Source organism: Parasteatoda tepidariorum, chromosome 4 (assembly GCF_043381705.1).
Source record: "Parasteatoda tepidariorum isolate YZ-2023 chromosome 4, CAS_Ptep_4.0, whole genome shotgun sequence".
In the NCBI taxonomy this organism is placed as follows: domain Eukaryota; kingdom Metazoa; phylum Arthropoda; class Arachnida; order Araneae; family Theridiidae; genus Parasteatoda; species Parasteatoda tepidariorum.
The window spans coordinates 97,261,210-97,284,010 of NC_092207.1; the positions used below are offsets into that span (position 1 = coordinate 97,261,210).

General features: G+C 33.3%; 2 protein-coding genes across 3 annotated transcripts in view; both read left to right on the forward strand.

Annotated features, from left to right (window-relative positions):
* Positions 1-4,328: 4,328 nt before the first annotated feature.
* On the forward strand, positions 4,329-4,859 carry LOC122269376 (uncharacterized). The gene is made up of 2 exons (XM_043042167.1): positions 4,329-4,392; positions 4,486-4,859. The coding sequence occupies exons 1-2, from the start codon at positions 4,329-4,331 to the stop codon at positions 4,857-4,859; spliced, it is 438 nt and encodes a 145-aa protein (XP_042898101.1).
* A 6,004-nt stretch (positions 4,860-10,863) lies between these two features.
* The window catches only part of LOC107452017 (very long chain fatty acid elongase 1), a 115,946-nt gene continuing 104,008 nt past the window's right edge, over positions 10,864-22,801 (forward strand). The window contains exons 1-2 of one of the 2 annotated variants that reach the window (XM_043042164.2): positions 10,864-11,077; positions 11,198-11,276. The gene's annotated coding sequence lies outside the window, so the exon portion shown is untranslated. Of the gene's footprint in view, positions 11,277-22,801 lie in introns of both variants that reach the window. The other variant, XM_071180219.1, reaches the window with a different exon arrangement.

The following is a 22,801-nucleotide window of genomic DNA, read 5'->3' on the forward strand; positions in this document are numbered from 1 at the left end:
AATAAAATACCGATTTTTCTATATATTGAATTATTTTTTATCTCTCATAGGACCTTCTATGGGCCGAAACGAATGTTGCCCCCTAAAATTATTCCTCAAAAGGCATACATCCCACTAGTTTATTTCAAAATTGGCAAGTCACACTTCCCATGTCTCCCAGTTATGAACATATACCATTCGCCAACTTACGAACCCCCCTTTGCATTTCGACAACTCATAGTAATGGTGTCTAGGTGTAGCAAAATGACTATTAGATACTGAAAGATATTGTTTTTAGCATGTCAGCAAAGATATTGGCAAGATATTAGAAAAAGTAATTTACAATGTTGATCAGTACCTTCGATATCAAAAGACACAGTGTACACAATTTTTTATTGCAAAATCACTTGATAATTGGCTCCCGTGCACCTAATATGCGTGAGATTGGAGAATAAAAACTAAATTACAATTAGACAAAACAGTACTTGTGCAGAAAAATAACAATGAAAATATATAACGCAATGTTACAAAAGTCGGAAAAATAAGTTCAATTTATGGTCAGAATGGTGAGTAATTTTTTGATTTTTCACCTTTGCTGCAATGTTACAGTACATATTTTTAAAACATTAAAAAGAAAGTCACGCCCGTCTGACTCGCCATATCCTTTCGTTCCTATCAGAATTTAAGTCGGAATCTTTCACGGAAAATCAACAAATTTCTTGGAAAATCAAAACAAAATCAGTAATTTTTATTATTTTAATGAAATAATAATCCGGAAAATACAAGTTTATTATATTTATTCCTATGCTCATTATTTAACCTTTTATGATAGATGACCCCCCCAGATTTTATTTTATCTCACGGATTTTATCTGAATTTATTATAGGCCCATTCTTTTTTTGTTCATTGAGTTGATAAATTTTTTTCTTTTGGAAAAATTGCAATTTCGTCGCATTTTACGCATTAAAGAATATTTAATAAACAATTAAAAGCGGTTATCTAGCTGTAAAACTAAAAACGCCCGGTTGCTGAGCGGTAGCGCTTCACGCTGTCGTGCCACAGGTCCCTGGTTCGATCCTCGGGCCGGGCAAGGTTGATTCAGCCTTTCATTCCTTCAGTGGGTCGATAAATGAGTACCAAGCATGCTTGGGAACTAAACACTGGGGGTTCCGCGTTCGGCTGACCACCTGACCGGAACATCTGCTCCTGCACCCCAGTGCCCAAGGTCAAGAAAACTGAGATGGGCACAGTAGGCTTTGGCCCTCTTGGGCTGTCACGCCGCTGAGTTTAGTTTAGTATCTAGCTGTGAAAATTAAATACGTTATCTAGCCGTTAATTTTGGGTCGCTGCTAACGGTAAGTGACCTACAACTTTGGCACAATATGTCTCTCTCGTCGTGCTTCTTCTCTGCATGTGCTGCAGTGGAATGCAGGCGGATTCTCTTACGCCAAGCAATCTGAGATAATGCGATGCTTACAAGATTTGGATAGTGATGTTTTCACTATAATGGAAGCAAACTTTACCCAAGAAAAACTTCCGTTTCTCACATTTAAAGGGTATTTCCTATACTTGCTTACCAAATCTAGACAGGTTGCATATGGCATTTTAACTGGGGTAAAGGACAGTTTGCTGTCAAGATTCAAAATTATTAATGACATGACCCACAAAGTGGATAAAAGTGAGATTATATCTGGGGAAGTGTGGAAACACAATGTCCATTTGTAATTTTTCATTGGAATTTTTTCTATATACAATCCTCCGGGCAATAAACCAGGTTTTACGTTCTTTAACAACTTAACAAAATCCATCTTCAGACTTCAATGCTCCTTCTCCGAAATGGGGTTACCAGGATATAAACGACTCTGGCAAGGAAATTGAAGATCTTCTGTGCTCATCCACACTGGATCTGATCTTTGACCCCAAAGACCCTTACACATTTCTCCACTACAATGGAAAAAATACAATCCAGATCTCCTACTGGCTTCGGCGGATATATCCTCCAATACTAAAAGAAAAGTGCTTGAGGACCCTGGTTCGGGACATCGACAAGTCATAGCTGAGGTTTCTCTCCTGGTTCCAAATCAGGGTCCAACTACTTCAGAAACATCATGGAACTTTAGAAAAGTCAATTGGATGAAATTCAAAGAACTGACAGATAAAGCACTTGATCCCAAAGCAATAGATTAGGATACAAAAACCGGCCACATAAATAAATTCATTACACATAAGATTGTCAAATGTGCTAGACAGTCTATTTCAAGAGGTAAATGCAAAGGCTACACATGATTCTGGTTAGAAGAGATCAAGGCTATGAAGGACAAAAGAAATAGACTTCGGAAAAAAGCTGATATTACTGAACGTCCTTCGGATGTCCAAGCATGACGAAAACAAGCAGCATCCTTCAAAAAGGCCGTTCTCAAAGAGAAACGATCATCATTCAACATCTTCATTTCCAAGTTAAATTTCCAAAGAGATAGAAAGAGAGCCTATAAGTTCCTCTCAAGCATCAAGAGTGGGACACCTAATTTAATGAAGAAACCATTCGAAGTCAACGGGGAGACTTTTACATCTTACAACAAAATAGCCAATGCAACATTTCAACATTTTTCTGCTGCACAGCGTAAATCTAGCTTGTGTAGAAAACAAGCAAGGCTTACGAATAAAGGTATAAAGGATTTAAACAACTCAAACTTAAATTCAGAGCCCTTTAATCCCCACCTAATTTTCTCTGTTAGCATTACTTTCGATGAACTCCTCACTGCAATTAGCAGATTAAAGACCAAAAACTCCCCAGGCGAAGACGCGATATTTGCCGAATTTCTTCTTAACTTGGGGACTCAGGCAACGCAGACTATTCTAAAATATTTTAATTTAGTGTGGGATATAGGTAGCGTCCCCTCAATATGGCTCAAATCAATCATTATCCCTATACACAAAAAGGGCAAAGATAAAGGTAACCTAAAAGGATCCAGGCCATTCTTATTAACGAGTATGCTAGCCAAAACCATAGAAAAAATAATTGCAAAAAGACTGACCCTGTTCACGGAAACATACAACATCCTAGCCAAATAACAGGCAGGATTTAGACTGGGAAGATCACCTAACCAACATGTCACCCTCCTTAGCCAATATATAAAGGATGCTCTTGATAAAAAAACATGTACTCACTGCTGTTTTCGCGGACCTAAGATCTGCTTACGATTTGGTTTGTAGGGAAAACCTTCTACTGAAACTCGCCAAAATAGGTGTTCATTCAAAAATGTTCGACTGGTTTTGAAGTTTTCTCTACCAGAGAATCTGTAAGGTTCGCTATGAGAACTGCTTTTCCCGTTGCAAGATTCTCAAGACAGGTCTCCCTCAGGGAGCTGTTACCAGCTGCTTACTGTTCAACTTATACATAAAGGACCTTATTGTCGACCTNCGGAGGGGATGGCACCCCCGCTTCGGTAGCCCGACGACCTGCGCGCGAAGTCGAACACTTTACGGTAGCACTTTAACGAGGACCAATACCGCACACCCTCGGTCCCTACGCAGACTGATCCAAGTGGTCACCCACCCGCACACTGACCGTAGCCAGTGATGCTTGACTTCGGTGATCTGTTGGGAACCGTGTCTTAACGATCAGTCCACTGCGGGACGCAATTTCGTCGGACACATTAAAGAATATTTATAAACAATTAAAAGCCGTTATCTAGCTGTAAAACTAAAAACGCCCGGTGGATGAGCTGTAGCGCTTTGCGCTGACGTGCCACAGGTCCCTGGTTCGATCCTCGGGCCGGGCAAGGTAGATTCAGCCTTTCATCCCTTCAGTGGGTCGATAAATAAGTACCAAGCATGCTTGGGAACTAAACACTGGGGGTTCCGCGTTCGGCTGACCACCTGACCGGAACATCTGCTCCTGCACCCCAGAGCCCAAGGTCAAGAAAACTGAGATGGGCACAGTAGGCCTTGGCCCTCTTGGACTGTCGCGCCGCTGAGTTTAGTTTAGTATCTAGCTGTAAAAATTAAATACGTTATCTAGCCGTTAATTTTGGGTCGCTGCTAAAATATGTCTCTCTCAATATGTCTTTCACAATATGTCTCTCTCGTCGTGCTTCCTCTCTGCGTGTGCTGCAGTGGAATGCAGGCGGATTCTCTTACGCCAAGCAATCTGAGATAATGCGATGCTTACAAGATTTGGATATTGATGTTTTCACTATAATGGAAGCAAACATTACCCAAGAAAATCTTCCGTTTCTCACATTTAAAGGGTATTTCCTATACTTGCTTCCAAATCTAGACAGGTTGCAAGTGGCATTTTTACTGGGGTAAAGGACAGTTTGCTGTCAAGATTCAAAATTATTCATGACATGACCCACAATGTGGATAAAAGTGAGATTATATCTGGGGAAGTGTGGAAACACAATGTCATTTGTAATTTTTCATTGGAATTTTCGCCATATACAATCCTCCGGGCAAAAAACCAGGTTTTACGTTCTTTAACAACTTAACAAAACCCATCTTCAGATTTCAATGCTCATTCTCCGAAATGGGATTACCAGGATATAAACGACTTTGGCAAGGAAATTGAAGATCTTCTGTGCTCATCCACACTGGACCTGATCTTTGACCACAAAGACCCTTGCACATTTCTCCACTACAATGGAAAAAAATACAATCCAGATCTCCTACTGGCTTCGGCGGGTATATCCTCCAATACTAAAGGAAAAGTGCTTGAGGACCCTGGTTCGGGACATCAACAAGTCATAGCTGAGATTTCTCTCCTGGTTCCAAATCAGGGTCCAACTACTTCAAACACATCATGGAATTTTAGAAAAGTCAATTGGATGAAATTCAAAGAACTGACAGATAAAGCACTTGATCCCAAAGCAATAGATTAGGATACAAAAACCGACCACATAAATAAATTCATTGCACATAAGATTGTCAAATGTGCTAGACAATCTATTTCAAGAGGTAAATGCAAAGGCTACAAATGTTTCTGGTCAGAAGAGATCTAGGCTATGAAGGACAAAAGAAATAGACTTCGGAAAAAAGCTAATATTACTGAACGTCCTTCGGATGTCCAGGCATGACGAAAACAAGCAGCCTCCTTCAAAAAGGCCGTTCTCAAAGAGAAACGATCATCATTCAACAACTTCGTTTCCAAGTTGAATTTCCAAAGAGATAGAAAGAGAGCCTATAAGTTCCTCTCAAGCATCAAGAATGGGACACCTAATTTAATGAAGAAACCATTCGAAGTCAACGGGAAGACTTTTACATCTTACAACAAAATAGCCAATGCATTTGTTCAACATTTCTCTGCTGCACAGTATAAATCTAGCTTGTGTAGAAAACAAACAAGGGTTACAAATAAAGGTATAAAGGATTTAAACAACTCAAACTTAAATTCAGAGCCCTTTAATCCCCGCCTAATTTTCTCTGCTAGCATTACTTTCGATGAACTCCTCACTGCAATTAGCAGATTAAAGACCAAAAACTCCCCAGGCGAAGACGCGATATTTGCCGACTTTCTTCTTAACTTGGGGACTCAGGCAGCGCAGACCATTCTAAAATATTTTAATTTAGTGTGGGATATAGGTAGTGTCCCCTCAATATGGCTCAAATCAATCATTATCCCTATACACAAAGAGGGCAAAGATAAAGGTAACCTAAAAGGATCCAGGCCAATCTCATTAACGAGTATGCTAGCCAAAACCATGGAAAAAATAATTGCAAAAAGACTGATCCTTTTCACAGAAACATACAACATCCTAGCCAAATAACAGGCAGGATTTAGACGGTGAAGATCACCTAACCAACATGTCACTCTCCTTAGCCAATATATAAAGGATGCTCTTGATAAAAAACAAGTACACACTGCTGTTTTCGTGGACCTAAGATCTGCTTACGATTTGGTTTGTAGGGAAAACCTTCTACTGAAACTCGCCAAAATAGGTGTTCCTTCAAAAATGTTCGACTGGTTTTGAAGTTTTCTCTACCAGAGAATCTGTAAGGTTCGCTATGAGAACTGCTTTCCCCGTTGCAAGATTCTCAAGACAGGTCTCCCTCAGGGAGCTGTTACCAGCTGCTTACTGTTCAACTTATACATAAATGACCTTATTGTCGACCTTAAGAAAATTAATGGTATCAAATGCCTTCTCTACGCAGATGACTTAGTCATTTGTATCGAAGCTCCCAAAAATAGTGTTGAGTGACAGTTAGAACTAGCCATTAATCAGGCTTTAAAGGAATTAAGCAAATGGTGCCACATTAATAACATGGAAGTCAACCTGGAAAAGACATGTTATCAGACCTTCTCCTTGGCACATCAGCCTATCAAATTAAAGCTATTGTATGAGGACTTTCCCGTTTTATATACAGACTCCTCTTCATACTTAAATGTTGTATTCGATCGAAAACTGACGAGGACAGAGCTCGTGACCAAAATTTTGGAGAGAGCCACCTCGAGACTTCCTCTAATGAAAATAATAGCCTCTACATATACAACCGAGGGTATTTCTACAGCAGCCAAGTGGGGCTGCTGTAGAAATACCCTCGACATGGCATATAAATCTTATATACTCCCCCTCATGACTTACTGCTGCGAGCCGCTGGCGGCGACCAGCAAAAAAGTTCTTGACTAGCTGGAAACATTCCACAATCAGGTCCTTCGATAACAGATTCGTTAGAGGCCGTTAAAGCAACTCCGATCGATGCACTTTTATTATCTACCCACCATATGAAGATCAAGACAAGTGTAGAAGAGAGGGCAGTTCCTTTGTGGGAAAAAATATTAAGACTACCAGACTGCCTCTCCCTATGGAGCACCCCACTGGCAAATATTGGTCGAACCTTGAAGACCCAGAACGGTTTCCTCCAAAGAGTCGTCGAATTAAAAGACCAACTAAATATCACTTGGAGGACAGATGACCTTATTAGATCACATTGTCCTATCGAAAAAGAGAGATACTCACTGGGTTTAAACCTATGTTAAGATGTTTCCAAGAAAGACACAAATGACCAAGTCTTAAAATCTATCGCCTAGGAGACTTTACACTTACTGTACCCGGAGCACGAATGGCTACATATATTCACAGACGGTTCAAGATTGGATCAATGCAGGAGCCGGAGTTTCCTGCAACCGTTTCTAATTTTACACCCCGATCGGTTCGTCTAGAACAGCCTACGATGCTGAAGTATCGACAATAAGCGTTGCTCTATCACAACTTCAGAATCACCTTGAGAAATTCAATAACGTAGTTATCCCCTCTGAACTTTATTGGCAGGCGAGATACATTATTAATGACCTATAGACTCTTTCTTTTTGTAGCCCTTGTTTCCGTTTTTTGTTCCTTTTTTGTACTGTTCTCAGCTACAAATTTGTCTCTCGTGTCTGCCATTGGAAATTGTAGGAAAAAAAAACTTTTTGTACAAATAATAAATTTTTTTTTCTGAAATTCTGTTAAAGCAAGTGTGCTTTTTATTTACATTTACTTTTGCTTATGCGCCGATCGGCCTGCGCAGGGGTCAGGGAACTGGCCTTGCATCCGAAAGGTTCTGGGTTCGAATCCCGGGCAAGGCACTGATGTCCTTTCCTTCTACTTACTATCTGTCTTTACTGTGGGAGCAACATTGGCCTACCTAATATGGTGCCCCTGAAAGAGTGGCCAACTAATTTGCCCTTCAGATGCCTGCATCACGTCAGGTCATTCTCCAGTCGGGCTTTGAAAATTTTTTGTTTTGTTTTTACTATGATGAAGGTAAATAAAATAATGTTTCGGATTAGATTGGTTGGATTGCCTTGTAAGAATTACTAATTGACAAATTAACAGAATGCTTTTTTGTCNTATATATATATACCGAAGAGCCATTACATTATGATCACCCTGCTAATAACAGGTAGGACAACCTTTAGCCCTCAAAACTGCTAGCTCCCGCAGTGGCATTGATTCCACAAGGTGCTGATAGGTATTCTGAGGTATCTGGTACCAAGCGTTCACCAACTGGTCCTGCAATTCCCTCGCATCGCGAGGGGGTAGCGTGGCAGCTCGAATCTGGTTTTCCAAGTAGGAACACAAATGCTCTATTGGATTAAGGTTAGGTGAATTTGGGGGCCAAGACATGACTTGAAAGTCACTGGAATGTTCCCCGACGATTAGACCCTTGTGACATGGTGCATTATCCTGTTGGTAAACACCATCCCCCGCATGAAAGACTGTTGCCATGAATTTGTGAACCTGGTCTGCAGCTATGTTCAAGTAGCTAACAGACGTCAGGGATTGTTCTATGAGGATTATGGGTCGTAATGTGCCCTATGAAAACATTGTTCCTGGGTGAGAAACCATGAAAACCAGGGCAAGCCCAATGTGTCTTGCATTGCATTGCTAATTACACATAAGAGATCACGACTCCAAATTGATGATCCCATATTTTAAAAAAAAAATATTTAGCGTTAATTTCAATGTTTCTGTCTTAAACCATGCATACTCATTTAAGCTTTTCTAGCCGTCTGGATAAAAAGCATCCATCATACACAACCACCTGTCTCTAACCCGGCAGCTTGCCATCTCTAATGTGGTCAACCCAGACTTTTTTAAGTCATCTCCAATCTGTTTTTGCTATCTTATACTAGGTCTACTTCTTTTCTTTCTATCATCGGGAGTCCAGAAGAGAGAAACTTGTGTTGTTTTTTTCTAGGATAGCATAATCAGATCACCTTCTCTACTTATCTCCAGTCTTCACTTTCCTAACTTCTACATATACTTCTCTTAAAATGATTTTTTTTGCTAAAAGTCATCAAGCATATTTCAAAATATTAGTAAAAATAAAATCTCTTGTTACAGCACGTATGTTCCCTGATAATAGCCATTTTCTCATAGATTCTTTAGTCCGACATTTTTAGTTTCTTTCGGAGAATTGTTTCAAAATTTTAAAACAAAACTCTCGACGGTGTTAAAATGACTCATAAGATACCACTTACAACGAAGGAATCAAGAGTGTTGTATAAAATAATATACCTTGTGAAAGTGTATAAAAAATATGTCTTTTTTTCATAAAATATTAGCCTGAATTTTGTGCTACTTGAAAATAAAATTATCGGTTTAGTTGAAAATTACAACAATCACTATCTATAGACTCTTTTTTACTCTCGCGAAGCGAAACACTACAGTACCTTATTTTAATGGTGCAATAATACTTTGAATCATGTTCGGATGAAAAATAAAATTTGTTAAAATAATATAAGAATAATGATTACCATAAGCAGCAAAGGTATACTTATAAAAGCGAGAAAGTACTTTCTGTCTAACGAACCCATAGTTATTTAAGCTTATTAATTTCCTCTTAGTAAACAATTGCTTCTTTGAAGCAATGATTTATGACAATTGTCAATCAACAGAAATTGCTTGAACTCAAATTTAATTTATTTTACCACACACATATCACACACATAAATCTTCATTGATATATTTGTCAAGAATTCAGAGTACTGTTTAGACTATTTAAACAAACTATTAATTTTTGGAAAGAAATATTCTAACTATTAAAGCTACAGCTAATAATTCCGATTATAAAGCAAAAATCATAAGATATATTTTATATATCACAGATATTTTATGCTTGAAAGTATATATGCGCTAGAAAAATTCTGGTAAAATTATCGTACTGTATGGTATTAACATTTATGGAAAAAAACATTATTCTGGTAACAAAACTAAAATATACAGTATCAAAACCATTCATTGGATAATTTTTCAATTCATATAGCAAGGGTTAATCAAAAATTATGCTTTTCAAAATTATAGTTCTTATTGCCACGCCTTTAGTAAAAAATGCAAAACTGAAAAGATAAATTAACCAAATAAATGGTTTTTGCTCTAACCAATAATTTTTGCTCTTCCAAAAGCTCTAAGGCATCATGATAAAATTATCAAATTTTACAACTTTTCCCAAATTTCATTTCATATTATTAAACCATAGTTTATTTCTTAATTTTACCAAAATCAATACTAAAGCGCTTCGGTAAAAATTACAGAGCTTTTTGGTGCTCCCATAGAGCCAGAAACACGGTAAATTTTACCATATTCTTGTTGTTTTAACCATACATTTTTTTCCCAGTGTACAACGAAAAATAATTATCAAGCTTTCCTTATTCGTATATTTCTTGTATTTTCTTTGTCAACTTACAAGTGCAGATTTCTTATAGGTAAGATTTACAAAATATATGTTGCAATGCATAAAACTGAATTATGTCATCATTGTTACACAACTTTTTTATCTTTTAAAAGTTAAGCATTTAATCAAAAACAAATCTCGACATTTTCCACTGTGCATTTACAGTAAAAGTTTTGTGTATAATTTGGTCATTACATCTACGCATATTTTTCCTAAGGTTACACCTTCGATTCAACTCTTTGAAATCTATTTTTGATTGCTATCATCCAACATAAAAAAATAAAAAAAATCTTTGTATCTACATCAATGTCAACTAAACGTCACTCCGTTCAGCTATCTCTCTGGGATATCTCAGTCCGGCTCTCATTAAAAATCTTAAGACAATTGACGAATAAATCCACGTGTTTCTGTATCACCAAATAGTGTACTAGACCGTAACCAAACTTCACGGACAGGGCCAAGCTAAAATAACTAAAAGTAAAAAATCTGACCTTCGTAAACTAATTGATACATAATCTTAGCAGCCTGTCCTAACTCGTCATCCTCAGCAAAGACAATAAATCTGGAAGAGTAAATAAATTCAGTTAACTAGTGCTTGTTATTTATCTTTTTATTGGCACTTTTTTGTGCCTGTTGCAAAATTTGCCCTTGAAATGTCTCTAAGAAGTATACTATTAACGCTTAATTGTTTCTGGACTCCAACTAAAGAATACAGGATGGGAAGTATTTACATTTCTCGAACTTAAGTTCTACGAAGTAGTTTGGAAGTACGAACTTATGATAATATCTTCGAATGAATATTCGAATGTTGTTTACCTTTGCGGGAGGGCGGGATTCTAAATTCAAGGAAGGTTGTATCTATAGAACTTTCCCAGAAAATCCGGCTGTCAAGTTTTGTAATAAGAAAAGGGAAAGCATAAAGTTTTAAATTTGGTCATCATAAGTAAGATGCTTTTGAATGAAAATCAAATATTTGCAGTTTTCATTCGTTATGCAAATATTGCCATTCTTGCAACTTTAGATAAACTTATGAAGGTTGAATTATAATTTTTTTTCCCCGTAGAAATAATATATGTCGTTAAGCATTTAAGAAAGGAATTATTGTTCCAAAACGAAAGGAGGACACTCGTTCAAGATTACAGGTAACAGTTTGTTTACAATCAATTAATTGCTTTATTCTTGAATATTTATTAATAGAATGATAAAGCTTAACCTTCTTAATGCTGCTAGGAATGAGCAAATAATAATGTCCATAAAATTAGATAAGAATTTTTTTATGTTCTTCAAACTCATGATTAAAGGTAAAAGTAAGAAATTTTACCGAGATTAATAAATGATAAATTATTCTCCTATTATATTTTTTAAAAAGATTTAATGAAAATATTCATACATAGAAAACTTAAATTAAAAGGTAAATAATGATTTTTGAAGAATTTTTAAGGATTATTAAACGAAATACAAATTTGATTGGTCTTGTTTTAAAAAGATTTGACAAAAATATAGAAAACTTATATAACATGCTAAAATAAAAAGCAAAGAAAATGTTTTGCTTAATCTATTTAGACAACTAAGCGAATTTGATTTTGTATTATTTTAAAAGCATAAATATCCATACTTAAATTGTACATTTTCAACGTTTTTAATGTAGTTATAATAAATGGTCATAAACTAATAATCAATGTGATGAACTGGACAAATACTGAACATGAGTAGACATTATGCAAAACTCGATTTAAAGTAGGAATTTTCCGAATATCCCACCTATCATCGTGTCTTAATATTTATAGACATTAAAAAGTTAATATATGTGAATAAAAAACCTGGTGAAAAAAGTTTTTAATTTTGAAACTAAATAATGTCATCTTAAATCACAGGACAAAATCCTTTTGAATAAAATTTTGCTGAATTCTCGATTTCAGATATTTTTAATGTCTCTTAAATTACTCAAACCAGTACTTAAAAAAACTTCAAGTTCGAGAAATATAACTGCAAGTTTCACTAATCTAACCTCAATATAATTTCAGTTTTCGAAAAATAATTTTTAAAAAAAACTTTTTCGTTACAATTTTAAAGCAATGTGTAAAATTTTTAAAAAAGTAATTTATTTAAGAATTAAAACAATTAAGAATTATTTCAAAAAATTCTTCAGAACAATTTAAAAAAATCTTAACGAAATTTTAAAAAATCTATATTTGTAAGTATTGTAGTTTTATATAAATTGTTATATTGTATTCTAGTTTAATATAAAATGTAGCTTGCTCTACCAGAACATTTCACTTTTCTAAAAGAAATTTAATCGCATCGTAAGAAATTGAAATATATATGTTTAACTGAATTAAATGTAAACAAAAAGAAATTCAATAACCAATGCATTGAAATATGTGTGGAGATTGATTGAAATATTGATAGTTATATCATTTGAAAGACAAATCGATGAGGAAACAAACTTTTAAATCATTAAAAAGTTATTTTTAAGAAAAATTTCAAAATAATGCATTTGTAATTATCCAAAAAAAATGAATAAATAAATTAAAGACTCAAAAATGCAAACAAGTTCTTAAAATTAAAAAAAAAATAACCAAATTTAGCCAAAACAGATTTAAACTTAATATATACTTATACTGACATTAACACTAAATACATAGAATTATAAATAAACTATAAAATACTACAAAAGTATCCAATAACACCTCAAGAAAACACTTACAAGAACGAACTTGTATCAATTAGTGGATACGAATTCAGGCGTGTTATGCAATGCTTATTGTTCAGGGGCTAAAGGGCGAAAAAACTTCCTTTTAATGCTAATTAAACATTGTTTACAAATTTTTATTCTTTCTGCGCATGCGATACAGTGTTTCCAGTTAAAATTAACTTATTAAAAACCATTATTTTCTCAAAGGAAAATCTTTCACCTGGCATTTAAAGTCTAACTAATGAACCAAGCAAAAACAATGTCGAAGTATAAAGTGTAACTTACCATTGATTACGCTAAACCATACTTTCTAATCTTAAAAAAAATTATAATTGATTATTGACTTTTGAAATTATTCAATTATTAAAAATTATTGAATGTCTCATAAAAAGAACATTAATAATGTTGATATGACGCCTTCATCAACTACGTTTCTAGAAAGCTTTGCAATCAATAAGAAAATGTTAGGTATAAATATTTCAATTGAATACAATAGCATGATCAAAAATAAAGTAACAAACATATTTCGAAAGAGGAAAAACGAATCAAATCAAATTTTACTGGAACGTACAACAAAGCATAAAAAATCTATGGTAAAAAATGATAAAGGCATGAAATCAGGATCATGATTGAATAGACATCACAGCAAGGTAATCCAAAAATAATTTAATAAAATAAAAACTTTCGGAGGGTTTAATATAGGGTATGATGCATTTTGATGACGATGCATGTCTTACTACAAACTCTGTTGTTGTCAACAAAGTTGTTCATAAGGTCCAGAGACAATATGTCTCACTCACTTAAGGTACGTTCATTAAACTCCATTAGGCAGTTCTGAGTCACGGGAGTTTTTGAGAGGAGGTAGCTTGCTACAGCTGGTATACCAAGAGCATTCCAAACACGTTCTTATGGGATTCAAGTGTTGAGATATTGCAGATAACACTGTACAAAATTCCGGATCAAATTACGTAAAAAGTACTGGCAGTGCATCATCCGTAAAATTCATTTTAATATAAAATTTATTTTATCGTAAAGTTTTATACCGTAATTCTTACAGTAATATTATTTCAATTACAATGATTTTACAGCTAATATTATTATAAAAATTCTGGTAAATCAGATTTTTTGTTCGGTAAAATTTTACAGTAAAAATGGATTTGACCGGCAATCCAAATCTGTGCAATCCAAACAATCCAAATCTGTGTAGAAAAGTATTGACATCTTTAAAAATGAACTGAGCTTTGAACCAAAATCTTCTCTGAACAGGGGTCTTAAAAGGGGTCTGAATGGATCTGAAATCTCATTCACATACGACAGAGAAGTTTTCGCGCCTATTTAGGAAACGTGCAGATCTTTGCTTCCGTACAACATTGCTTTTGCGATACTTTGAAGGATTTTTATATAAAACTTTCATATTGAGTGGTCAGCCGCAATATTGCAGTTGTTACTTTTTTTTTGGGCGTGAATGCCTATACAATTCATTTGTTCATTAGTGTAACATAATATTACATAAAATAATCATTTCGCTAAATAATTTAAATAGAATTATAAACCATATATCAAGGATATGAATACGGTAAATAAGGAAAAAATAATAAAGAACGTTTTAAGCACAGAAACTACATCTTATAGGAATATAGGCAACACAATATCGAGTTTCAACAGAAGCCGATGGGATCCAAAAGTGTAATTAACAGTGTTTTTTACCATTGTAAGCCAGTAAAAACTAATTAATTGTCTTGAAAAATGTAAAGTGGAATTTAATAATACAAAAATGCTAATTTATGGCTTATTGAAGAGCTATTCCAAATTACTTAGAAAAAAATTCTATCGGGCTTAAATAATAATAAATTATTTTGTTATTTAACAAAACACCGCAAACGTAAAAGGTGACATTGCTTTTTTTACTGTTAGGAAATCAAACAAAAAAATCAATATCAAATAAATTCATGGCATAAATTGAATTTTCTTACATCATGTTCATCTCAACCATAATGATTTTCACAATCATATTGTTCATGCATTATTTATGTAGAGTACGTTGATCTCAAAACATATTGTTATGTTTGAAAGAAATTGATTGAAAAATTCCGTTAAATGATAATTTTTTCTTATTACATAGATAAATGATAATTTTTATTTATTATCCCTTTACCTTGTAATGCTCTTTAGTTTTGTTGTGAACCAATAAATATTCAACTGCAATTGTACGCATTTTAAATAAAATGTTATGTATATGAGCATGATATAAAAAACATAAGTCAAAATTTGCGCAGTACTTGTTTTACCTAGAATATTTTTCTTACATATGATTCTCTCCAAAAAAAATCCCATGTAAAAAGTATAATCTTTTACAAGGCTTTTCTCTTCTTTTGTATGTGCTGCCTATCGTTATATTTAATCTATAAGAAATCTTGAATAAGAATATCTTGAATCAATTCACATAAATTTTGTGTGAAAGCTCTTATGATGAAACTGACCCGCACTTGCTATCAAAACGTTTTGTTCAATTTCTAACTGAAGTTTTTTTCATTAAACTTCAAAATAAATTATATTGTTTTTTGAGATAGATGCATTTTTTTAATAAGTTAAACATTTTTTGCTAAAATTAGTGTCGGGAGAAGATTTATAAGTTAAACACTTCAGAAGATTTATAAGTTAAACACTTAATTTAAATTAATGTAATAAATGGAGCAATTGCGCTTGTAGCAAAATTATGTTTCTTTAAAAAACACGATACTGTAGCTTCAAAAGTTACTTATAAAAAAACAAGAAAAGCATAAAAATTCATCAGCATAAATTAAAAGTAAAAACGTGTAATTGAATGATAAAAACATTACCAAGATAACATAGCAATACAAACATAAAGGTGCTCGAGGATAACTTAACACAAATTTAAACATGCACAAATATATAGATACATAAATATACGCAACGATATCATAACACAAAGATAACGATTCACCAATATAAAAATACACAGAGATAACATTACACAAATATAAAAGTACACAAAGATAACATAGTACAAATATAAAAAAACACAAAGACGAAGATACACAAAGATAACATAACACTAGTGTAAAGATACAAAAAGATTAAATAACACAAGCATAAAGATAAAGATACACATAGCACAAATATAAGGATACACAAAAATAACAGCACAAATATAAAGATACACGAAGATAAAATAACACAAATATAGATACACAAATATAACGATAAAGATACAAAAAAATTACATAACACAAATGTGAAGATAATAATACACAAAGATAACAATAAAAGCCTTATGATAAAAATACATAAGGATGGCATAAATAAAAATAAATATGAAAAGAGTAATTTAAAAAGCTAACACTTAACTATACACAGTCAAGTACACTAAATTCAGCAGATGCTCATTATTTGATGCTCACGATTTCTGCTATGCAATTTTTAAATAAGATCCTTAAATAACCTAACTTAATAAAATCTTAAATTACAAAAAATTAACGGATGAAAGAGGTCACGACAACTTAGAGGAGGTATAAAGATGGTATCAATAGTGCATTACTACTGAGAAATAAAATGAGGAAATTTATTCATTTACTCAATGATGATTCTGAAATTATTCATAACGTATTCACAAGGAAATTGAGGTACTTCGATGCAAGGTGCGACAAAAAACATCGGACAAAGTTCTTGTATCATAGAATAGAAATTAGATGAATTATTTGTTTAATTCAATAATAATAATTTGCGCATTCATTTCCTTTTGTGTGTTCATTTACTTTTGTCTACCATCTATTATTTATTTTAACTATAAAATATTTTATTAAAAATCTCTTAGTTAACGTTTTTTTAGGTTTGTTTACTATTTAAGGCAAAAGATCTGCGATTTTAGAGTTAAAGCAAGGAAAACGACAGTGTAAACAAAAATGCTTTGCATGGTACAATGCACAAAATAAAAAAATTAACCACTCTGAATAACTTTTGATCTAGTGATCGGATCTTTATGTTCCAGTACTCAAAGGCTCGAGGAGGTACTCTCCAATATGATAACTAATTAGTGCAAACGATATTTTAAGCTATGAAATCAAGTACAAAAATGTGCTTTCGCTGAATAAACTTATATTTTTCTGGCGAATTTGAATTTCTGTTCCCCAGGATATAGGGGACAACTGTAATCTGGGAAACATGGTTCCAATAATGTGGTCGGTCGGGAAATTCGATCCCTTAATGCTAATTTTGAGTATTTCACCATAACCTAACTTAATATCTAATATATCTAATAACAAGAGAATATACTATCATATTTACAATTTAAAAATTGTAAAAGACAAAATAAGCATGACAAACAAATTTGATCAAAATTTAGGATCTGAATCACATTAGTATATAAAACGAAAAAATCTGTAACGTTTTGTTTCTCATATGTATAGTGCGCCAAAAAAATTAACCACCCTGAATAACTTTTAATCTCATGATCGGATCTTCACTTTCTAGGACTCAATCTTAATGGCACGAAGGGGTGGCCTCAAACATGTCAATTAAAAATTGCAGACGATATTTTAAGTAAAGAAATCCGACCTAAAAATGTACTTTCTCTGACAACAATTTTTTTCGATGGATTTGGATTTCTGACACTCAAAAAATAAAGGGGGTAGCCACAACCTGGGAAATATGGTCCCAATAGTTTGGTCAGAATAACACTCCAAAGTTTAAACCGTTAATGCTAATTTTGCTTTTTGCATATTTCGCTGAACTTCGAGAACTTTTTAAGCCAATTAAAAAAAATTACACTCAAATATGAAATTCGTTTAGACAAAGCTAAATATCTGCCAACAATAACCTTAAGTAAATATTTATAATTTTTTATTAGTCGAAAAAAATTTAAATTATTAGGTAAAAACTTTTTTTGTATTATTTTAAATAACATAGTTTTACCTGGTAAAATACAAAATTGAACAAAATGGGCTGAAGAGTTAATGAGAAATTGAATTTCAAAAAATTCAATTATTTACAATTCCTTTTCTAAGGAACTATTTAATCGATTTCGCTCAAATATTGTATTTCTCCATGAAAAACTATATTCTTTAAAATGATGCAAAAATTATATACCTTACAATTCAAATGCCATTTTTTCAACCATTATTAAATAAAATAATTTAAAACAATAAATTTTTACTAAAAGTTGTCTTTTGCATGGAATTATAGTTGGATAAACAAATTTTATAATTGTGTGTAAAATTTTTCCGATTTACTTGGAAATTTCTCAAGATGTAGTGAAATACGTAGAAAGTCAAATTAAAGGGGTCGAAATTTTGGAGCATTCTCTTGAACCACTTTGGGGGACAGAAATCCGAATCAGTCGAAAAAAAGGTATGTTTATTCAAAAAAAGTACGTTTTTGAGTCTGATTTCGTAATTTAAAATATCATCTGCACTTATTAACTTGAATATTTGAAATCACTCCCACGAAACATTAAATTTGAGCAATAGAACGTGAGGATCCGATCATTAGATCAAAAATTATTCAGAGTGATGCGTTTTCTTGCGCACTGTGCACTGTAAGGAATTGTTTCACGCTTTCAGTCATTAAAATTAAAAATTCATCTAATGGATTCAGAATGGTCTTTTAAAATCCTCAATGTGACGTATATCAAATAAAAATAATTTTAAATTGCAATCGTATATTGTCCTACAATCAGACAAATTTTAAAAGTCGATTTTGAAGTTAAGCTGAAAATTTTTTTATTGTCTATATTAAATGACACTTTAATTTATTTTTCTTACAGTGGCAATTTCTTATTCGGGAAAAAAGATATAAAAAATAATATTCTGTTACTTTTGAGAAAAATATCATTAAAATTCCGCTGAAATAAATTTTTCATGGAGCTGAGCATATTTTTTACATTGAAATTAGGGTATCATTACTTATTATTCGAAACATTATTTTCTGTGCTATATACACTCTGTAACAAATAAAATCGACAATGTAAAATCGACGCACCAAGAACGCACTAAGACGCTCAAAATCGACGCTCGATCAGGCTGGAATGACGCCGACTGGGGACGTATAGTCTTTAGCGACGAATCCCGCTTCCAAGGTCAATGCCAGACCACATACGGCACGTGTTTCTATGCACTGTCTAAAAGCTTGTCAAACTCTTCCTTGGCCTACCAGATCACCAGATCTCTCTCCCATCGAGCATGTCTGGGATATGATGGGAAGGCGATTGCATCTGGCACGGAATGTCGATGACCTAGTTCAACAATTGGATCGAATTTGGCAGTAAATACCGCAAGAGACTATCCGGAAGTTTATCGGTCTATGCCACACCGTGTGCCAGCTTGTATCCAGGCTAGAGGCGGGTCAACACCTTATTGAACTTGTTACTGTAACTCTGCAATAAATTATTCAATTGTTCTGAAATTTTAATCACTTACTATTCTGTACATTTTCTTCCTATCCACCAATTTTCGTTTCAATCGGACAGCTCCTTCTTGGTGCGCCGATTTTTTTGTTATAGAGTTCATTTTCTGCAGCCTAGTTTTAGGTTCCCAAACGTAAGAAAAAAGTTTTAACTATCAATTAAATTTAAATTAATTCATTAGTTCAAAATTGTCATTAATTTTGATTATTTAAATAAATTAAATTGATTAATTAATCAAATTTTTATTAATTTAATTCATTTAAATTAACTTATTAAATTGATTTTAGCAATTAATTTAAATTTGATAAATTAGTAATTAATTTTTGTTATTTAATTAATCATTATTCTAGAATTAGATTAAATTGACAAAGTGTTAATATTCACTATAAATTAATTATCTATTAATTTGGAATTTGTTGTTAATTTGGAGTTTGCTATACTGAGGGTTTTTTTTCTGTTTCAATAATGGACCTCGAAAAATATTTTCTTTTCACATTAGCACTTTTTGTTCTCTTCGGGGCACCATCTTTAAAATTAAATTTCGTCTCTTCAGAGTAAAATTCGTCAATAAAAAGTGTATCACAGCTTTTTAGCAGTTTTTTAGTTAATAAATCAATACAGTATGTAATCTGTACATAACAATTGTATCTAAAATGTTCTCTTAAGATTTATAAAACTTTATTTTTCTCACATACATACCTTTTCTTCCCAAATTATTATCTCATGCAATACTACAGTAATATAATACATACTAATGATATAATAATTAGTAAACTATTATATCATTCAGTTTCTTTTAATTGTATTACTTAAGACTCTCAAGGTCTTCTTCATATTTATTTTTTATTTGTAACAAGAATCCTTCAAAAATGCTATTAACTATGAACAAATAATCCAGTAACTTTTCGAAATGAGTACCAAGGCCGGCAGTTTTGTTGACAATTACATAAAGATCGCCCTTACATTACATTACATCATCTTATTCAGACTCTTCTGACGACCCCCATCACTGGGCCGGAGGGTCATAGCCGGCCTCCATGACCCTTTATGACACACACGTGGAACTGACCCGCATTGACCGCCTTGAACTTTCTCTGCCGGGTGAAAGTTATATTCTGACCAATCGCTGAATATAGGGTCGAGGAAAGAGTACCTTTTTTTTTCTAATATGTAATCATGATATAAGAATTACGCGAGTATCACCCAGATTTTAAAGTTTTCTTTTTTTTTATGAGATAATCTTCAAGGACAATACAGGTGGTTATGACTTGGTTCACAACGATTGGTGGAATTTAGGCCATTGAGTTTTTTTTAGTTGATCAGAGATGTAATCTTTACTTAGAATCGCGAAGAAAAAGAGTAAGTTTCCCATCACTTTTAAGAGTTTTAAATAGTCATTTCACATGAATCGAAATTAAAATTAGATTTTAATTTGAATGTGCGGCAACCGAGCTTTAATTAGAAATATTTGCAAAAACGATTAAAATAAACGTTGCTGCTGTGTTTTGATGAATTGTTAGATATTGGTCATGAAACAGTTTCAAGAGAGATATTTTTATTTCTTTATTTTTTTTTAAAGTTTGAGAAAAGGGTATTTTTAATATGTCATAGTTAATACATAACTCTCATTTTCGTTTTCAGAAAGAGAAAAAGAGCTTCTTGGACAATCTCAAACAATTACAATTTAATGATTATTTTGACATGACTTACCCTAAATCATGAAAATTTTAATAGGTTTCCAAAAAAAATTTTCAAGCACCTAGTTTTCCAAAAAAACTTTCCCCAATGATCAACAACACTAAGAACACACAAACAAGAATTTAAGTTTGAACTTTCTTGTAGTTCGGTAGCTTTCATATGCCTTAAATTGCTTAAAAATTTTGTTCCAATTATTTAATTTGGTGATAAATTATGGTGACAAATTCTGCTTGTAGCTGTCAAAAAGCGATTGAAACTTTCATTGTCATCAGACATGGAGGAGCTACGTAGGAGACATGTGTGTTCTAAATAGTCGGAAAGTGATCGAAATTACGAACGCAAGATTCCAACCTTACATGCATGAAAAAGAGCTAATATGAACGTTGTAAAAATTTAAAGATATTTAATTGATTGAGTCGAAGTAGGTCGTAGGAAAATGGGATTTGGAAAAAGCGTAGTAGTAAGCTTATTTCTTTCATTCTCGCGTCGGATACCAATGACTTGCACCCCTGATTGTCCTATCGACGTTTTTCAACTGTATGCGCTGTAATCCGTGATTATCGCAATGCATCCACTGTAGAGAGTAGAGATTAGAATATTTGACAATAATCAAATACATATTTAAAAAAACATAAGGGCCACCACAACTGTTTTACCTGTTCAACTTACATTTTATTTTGCTGTGCAAAAACAATGATACTTAGAAACTTGAAATTAAGAAGGTGTGCAGAGAAATGTACAGGAAGTACAATGGAATAAAGAAAAGAAAATTCAATAATTACTTCAAGAACTATTAACTGTTTAACTTGTGGAGAGAAATGTCATGGGGAGGGTTGTTCTCCAGGCAGCAGGAATGCAACTATAGAGTTGAAATTTGGCATGCTGGAACAGCTATTTTTTTAGAAACTTGACGCGCGTTTTTTTTTTAAATTCTACAAACTAACTTTCTACAAATTTAGAGGATTTTCAACTTATCTGAATTGAACATTTACCAAGCAACTGTTAAACTCATAGTAAAAAAAGAAAAAAATTCCTGAAATCTGCTGGCGGAAATGCGACTGCGAAGTCAACATATGCCATTTTTGATCATAAACTTCAAAACAAATTCAACTTTTAAGTTTTAAGTGCTTTTTTTCCGTAAATTTTTTTTTTTCACTTTGTCTTCTTTTAAATAACGATTAGTTATCCATTGTTGTCGATTTGATGGCATCCACACACTTTTCAACTGTGTTCAAGTGTAATAGTAAACAGTGCGCATGCGTCGTCATTGCATGCGTTGCTATGGCGACCGCTGTTGTTTTTATTTTGACTAGCAATCATTTTTAATGTATTTACATAATAATTATTTAAAGTATTTTTATATTCTTTTTGTTATTAACGTATGGTTACTGGCCTGACTGGGATTTTAATATAAATGCGAATGCTGAAGAAGGAAAAGTGTTTTGTGAGATCTTGAAATACGCACATAGGTAAGATTTGGAAACCAATCGGACGACAAACATCAATTGAGACAGTTTTTGCAACCCATGATTTGAAATGTTTAACGGAGTCAATCCAGAAAAGAAAAAGCATTTGACCAGTGATCGTAATCAGGCGATCGCAACTTTTTTGTTGATTTTGTTTGTTTTTTCATTTATTTTTCTTTTCTAAGATTTTTTTCTCTCTTTATTTTAACAGCTCGCTCTTTACTTGACGTCAATAGTAACGTAACTAAAAAAAATGATTAAATAAAATAAAAAAATAAGAGAAAGAGATTCTTCTTCTTCAGGAGCGCAACAGCCCTTTGCAGGTCCTGGCTGCCTCAACAGCACGCCTTCTCCAGCTCCCTCTGTCCATGGCAACTCCCCTTCAGT